Raw genomic sequence first — 5,483 nt, 5'->3', positions numbered from 1 at the left:
CCCAGCCCATAACCTATGTGGACTAGGAGACACTGCAGCACGGATCCATTGGGGTTGACCACGGACCGATTGTGGTGTTTGTGATTAGATTTGAATGGATTTGAACCCTTAGCCTGACAAGGACAGGGCTTGAAGGGGGAGTATGTGAGGACCTGTGTGGGCATGTGTTTAGTCCCGCATCGGTTATTCGCTGGGTAGATCTTGGGTACCTATACAGGATTAAGGAACTCAATAACTTCCGGCTAGCCATTTTGGGTGAGATCCTGGGTTGTTACAAATATTACTTCTTCTCACATAAATTCATATCATTGGGCTTAACAATGGCCATAATGAAGTGGGTGGCGAATTTGAGATGAAAAAATGAAGGCAATCATCTTGTGTATTTAGGCACCTTTTAAGGAATGAATAATCATGACTACCACATAATTGCTGTCTTGCTGATGAATATAATTCTAGCTATATTATTATGAATGTTTGAGGAGATGGAGTTTGGTTGGACATGGTTTTTATTGTTTGAGAGATTTTGTAAGTTAATTTATGACAAATTGCTTTCTTCGGTTGTTTTAAGTGTTGATGGCGTGTCATATTTTCTATTCACTTTTGAACTCTTAGAATGTTAAGCCTCATGCTTGAGAAACTCTTGATGAAAAGCCTTCTTGATGGATGGACTGGTTTTAGAAATTTCAAGATAGCATGGCTATCTTTGGTATCCCGTTAAATCAATGGCATTTTTAAACTGTTAGAAGGGTTGCTGGGATATTGTTCCTGGAAACAATTATGTTGACGAGTGACAAAAGGAATGACTATAAATTTTTGATGTGCTGTCAAGTGCACGCCTTGTATTGGTGCAAACTTTGGTTCTGCTGAGTACAGCCAGAAACACGGTATATTGTACCAGTCGGTACCGAACATATCGTACCAGTTTCGAGAATATCGGTACATTTCATTTTGATATTTTATCATATCTTTCATATCATTTTGAAATACAAAATATTCAAATCCGAGCACTGAAATTGGAAGCTCTCTAATTAAAACTTTAAATCTTGTAAGTAGATTTCTTGGAAAACTGTGTTACCGAAGCTCTGTATGTGATGAAGCTTAGAGTTCATTAGGGCCTCCAGCATAACGTAAGGATGTTGCCATGTTTGTTTTCCAGCAAGAAGCTATTTGTGAGGACACCCGAAAGGCCGCCGGCCGCCGGCACCCGGTGGAGCTCGAATTTTTATATTTTGCTTATGTTGTTTATTTATGTTTGATGTTTTTGTATACTTAATTGATGGTTGTTGTTGATATATGAACTTAATAGGTTGGTTGGCAGATATATTATAGTTTGTTGGGAATTTTTAATTATTTATATTTATCATTTTTAACTGTTTTTAATAATGTTTAAAAATCGAGAAAAAAGATTAGAAAAAGTAGGTCAGAGTTGGGCTAGGCCTGGATTTAAGTCAATTGTGTTGACTTTGCGGGCAAAGCCCGACCTGTCAATTGTGTTGACTTTGCGGGCAAAGCCCGACCTGAGCTTGGGCTCAGCCCGGCCCATTAATAAATCTACCTCTGATCTTGATAGGTCGTCGAAACTCTACCGCTAATCTACCTCTGATCTTAATAAAGCCCCCCCCCCCCCCTACTTTTCATTTTTTTTGGGAAACTTGTCTGAAAAACCCTTTAGTGCCATGCTGCCTACTTTGCACTTTGTTAAAGATTTTGATCCTCCCGCAAATGCAAGATTTTGGACTATTTAGTTCGCAAAAATTGTTTCCTCATCCTAATTTCCTCAAAGGGTCCACCTTTGTTTACATCAATTAGAGGATTATCCATGTTCTTTTCTATGGAGGATTTCAAAATTTATTAATTGATAGTATGAGAAAAGTAGTATAACATGCCTATCAAAGGCAAGAATTAGATTTGAAGAAAATAAAGTCAAGTCATTTCTTGTTTTTTGATTTTATTGGTTGTACTCAAGCTAGAGTAGTGTAAGCAGCCGTTGTAAACAAGCATAAAACAAATAGTTGGGCTATTCAATGATACGATCGCCTTTATGAAAGAAAGGAAGGTTTCATCAAGTGAGATGATAATCTAGAAAAGAAGATAGCTAAGTTAATCACAAAGGGGGAATTGGTGGATGGTTCTCTCATATTAGGAGAAATGTTCTAGCAGTTGTGGGCTCAGCCCCTATGCTTATTCCTTCCTATGATTATTCTCCTGTTCTCTTTGACAAATGAAATAAATTTCCCCTACAAACATACAAGTGACATTTCTCCAGGTGTTTTAGACAATGTTTATGCCGTCTAATACATAAACCACAGGCTCAATACTGTCCAAACAAAGACATTTTCATCCAACTATCCTGACCTTTTCTTATTTTAAATGAATCTCTAAATTTTACACACAAACTCATCTAACACTGCATGTCATGGATCAGCACTTCCCACCAAGGTAAGCAAGAAATTCTTGTAATCCCCCGAGGTGTCACCGATAACATCAGCATTCAGGGTGGTATTGTATCTATTCTTGTACTCCTCTTTGATCTGCTTCATATCAATTTCAGCTCGACTGACGATAGCTCTTGTAAGAGAGTCCTCATCTGTTCCAAGTCCTAGGACTGAAGATCTCACCACCTAGCCATGTGAAGCAACATTGTGATATAGAATAAGCAAAATCTCTGAGACACCACCCTTGGTACAAATGTAGTGATATTACCTCTGCAAAGTGTTTTTCGGGGGATCCTATGCAGCGAACAGCAACCTTCAGCATCGATGTGAATTGGCTGCTACCGCTGCTCTCAATATCCTGTATCAGCTCATAGTTTTAACAAAGTTAGAAACTACTGTTGATTATAAATCTTCCTTTACTGCTCTCAATGTTTATTCCTTACTTTTTCAAAATAAAAACAACAAATACTTAGAAGTGCCAAAACAGATGCTTTTTGGCAACAGGAAGCAGATTGAACTAGATGCTCACTCAAATGCGGCACTGATCCAATCTCAATCTAACATAACATGTTACCCAGTTGCTTCCCGTCGCATTGCAACAATGGTCACTTGATGAGTGTTTGAACCAAGAGGACAAATTAACAGGTTATATATAGCTGCGGGTCGGCTACACTGATGTAAGCATGCATATTATTAGATATTTTTTTTTCCTTTCTTTGTTATTGAGTACCTCATCAATGGCTTTTCCATAATGTTGCTTGTAATGATTAAAAGTTGACTTCAGTTGGGATTTGTTCCTTGTACTAAGTATGCGGATCACTCGCTCATGGTGTGGAATCCTGATGGCATCATATAGCTCCTCTGCCTCAGATTGTGCCAGGCCCTCATTCACATGCTCACCAGTGTACCTATAGGAGCTCACAAGACGCACCAACAACTGCACAAATAAAACCTCTTTCCGATCAACTTATTGGAAGACAAGGTAAGAACATTAAGTGTCTCTTTCAAGGCTCCAGCACTATGTGATCACTACTTACTCATTTTACAGTGTTATCTTAACCATGTGAAAGAGAGAGTCTGGAATATTACCTGTCCGAGGGGCTGCTCATGGGCAAAACGGGATGCAACATCTTCTTCAAGGGAAGAAGAGAAGCGGGAGCAATAGGCCTTCCTAACAGCCATCAGATGATCCGGGTCTGAAGCACATGCAACCTCTATGATCACCCAAATATGCCAAATATCCCAAATATGCCAATCACCCTTGTTTTTCAGTGCCTTATTTGCCAACTCGGCATCCCTTTCTGCAGGATCCATTACCCATAAGATCACTGCATTCTGCGGCACAACAAATATGTTATTATTGTTTAATATCTTGTAAGAGACTCTGCACCAAACTTCAACAAAAAAATTCTTATCAGATTAGGAGGACTGGACTGACATCCAATCCCTAATGATTTAAGCATCTATCAACTCAAATATGCCCAGATTCTAATGATCTTAGCAAGTTATTAGGAACCATGCCAAAAATCTTCACCATATCGGTAACTCTTATCTTTTGATCTTTATTAAATTCTATGATTGGGACATGATCCTAGATCATTGAGACTTTCTTTTTCTTATTTTTGAGAAGAAATAGATCATTGACTTTTGATGAATAGCATGCTGTTTAAACACTTTCGAAATTTATACTGGTTCCAAGTAACCTTTACTCCTGGCAAGTTTTTCACCACAACCATTAAATGAGAAGGCTTATCAATTAGGTGGTTTCCTGCAACTCAATAACCAACACGATCCTGATAGATAAATTCAAAATTTTAAATTTATAGGCTCATAGTGATATAATAATCAAACAAGTAATATAAGTCCAAACATCTTTATAAGTTAGGTATGTTAACTACTAAGCATAGATCTTTTACATACGGCAAAAAGTAAATAAAACAGTAAGAAACAAATTTTACCTTCATTTTTTAGGTTATTTTGGTCAACATATGGAATGTTCAAGCTAAACCATAGAAATTGATGACCCATGAAACTTGGTATAACATAATCTCCAGCTCTTCTTTATGGAAGAAGTAAAGGTAAAACATGTGAGAGAGAGACAGAAAGAGAGAGATCTTTTATAAATTTGTTTATATGTCCCATACCATCAACTCAAATATCCATAACTGTAGAAAAGGAAAGAAGACAATGCTCATCAAACGGTTGCTTAAATTTTCACCCTTCTAGATTACCATTGAAGCACAGAACACACTGCCTATCAAAATCCAGTATAATTAACCGCTGTTACTGGTTTGTAAATAGGCAACTCATGTCAACAGGGAAACTCCCTATAGAACTGTTCTCAGCAATTCGGAAATTGAACCTCTATTTAGACTCATGATGTAAATCAATCAAAAATTTCAAGAGTTCCAATGGCGAAAACAATATAACCAATCAAGATTCATTAAAAGGTACCGTCTTGTCTACAAAGCCTTGTCAAAACCCCCTTTTTTGCCTCTGGAAACAATTGCAGCTCAAACTATAGAGTCAAAATGGACAAAAATATATGATCTTTCGAGAAACGACCACAGGATTCAGTCGTTCTATCCATGAAAAATGCTAGAAAATGACAAATAAAGGCGGTATCGAGATGGGAAGGATCAGAATTGGTTACCAGGAAGTCGCCAGAAAGCTCGGAGCGGAGGCCTTCGACGAGGGTTTCCCCGTAGAGCCTAGCGTAGGTCCGGGCGATCTCAGCTCGCTGGGCGGCGGTCCGGTGGCCCAATACCTCTATGATGGCGTTCTCGTCCGTCCCGAATCCTATTGTTTTACCATAGAAAAAGAGTCCCGATTAGTAGACTCAGATGGAGATAGAGAAGCAGAGGAGAGACGACAAGCATTGGATTGGTGAGAGGAATACCTTGGAAGGCCTTCCTTAGTTTCTTGGCGTCCTCCTCTGGGGATGGGAGTGGGTGGGGGACTGTAATGGTGGCCATGTCGCCCTCCTCCTCCTCCTCCTCCTCCTCCTCTCTCTCTCTCTCTCTCTCTCTCTCTCGCTGTGTGCGTTCG

The 5,483-nt window shown here is 39.0% G+C and overlaps 1 protein-coding gene across 1 annotated transcript; it reads right to left on the bottom strand.

Moving 5' to 3' along the window:
- Nucleotides 1–2,080: 2,080 nt before the first annotated feature.
- Nucleotides 2,081–5,483, bottom strand: LOC103698776 (annexin D3). The gene is made up of 6 exons (XM_039132817.1): nt 5,335–5,483; nt 5,089–5,234; nt 3,525–3,770; nt 3,166–3,372; nt 2,704–2,793; nt 2,081–2,621 (listed from the first exon to the last, which is right to left on the bottom strand). The coding sequence occupies exons 1-6, from the start codon at nt 5,408–5,410 to the stop codon at nt 2,415–2,417; spliced, it is 972 nt and encodes a 323-aa protein (XP_038988745.1). The 5' UTR covers nt 5,411–5,483; the 3' UTR covers nt 2,081–2,414.

The sequence above is a fragment of the Phoenix dactylifera genome, chromosome 13 (assembly GCF_009389715.1).
Source record: "Phoenix dactylifera cultivar Barhee BC4 chromosome 13, palm_55x_up_171113_PBpolish2nd_filt_p, whole genome shotgun sequence".
Lineage (NCBI taxonomy): Eukaryota > Viridiplantae > Streptophyta > Magnoliopsida > Arecales > Arecaceae > Phoenix > Phoenix dactylifera.
Note: the sequence above shows the minus strand (reverse complement) of the source record. Positions and strands in the feature narration are given on the sequence as shown.

Bases quoted from the DNA above. Each gene is read 5' to 3' on its own strand.
- LOC103698776 (XM_039132817.1), bottom strand. From the start codon at position 5,410: ATGGCCACCATTACAGTCCCCCACCCACTCCCATCCCCAGAGGAGGAC. The intron at 5,235-5,334 runs GTATTCCTCTCA...GTAAAACAATAG, and splicing joins ACTAAGGAAGGCCTTCCAAG to GATTCGGGACGGACGAGAAC. The intron at 2,622-2,703 runs GTAATATCACTA...TCACATGGCTAG, and splicing joins CCGAAAAACACTTTGCAGAG to GTGGTGAGATCTTCAGTCCT.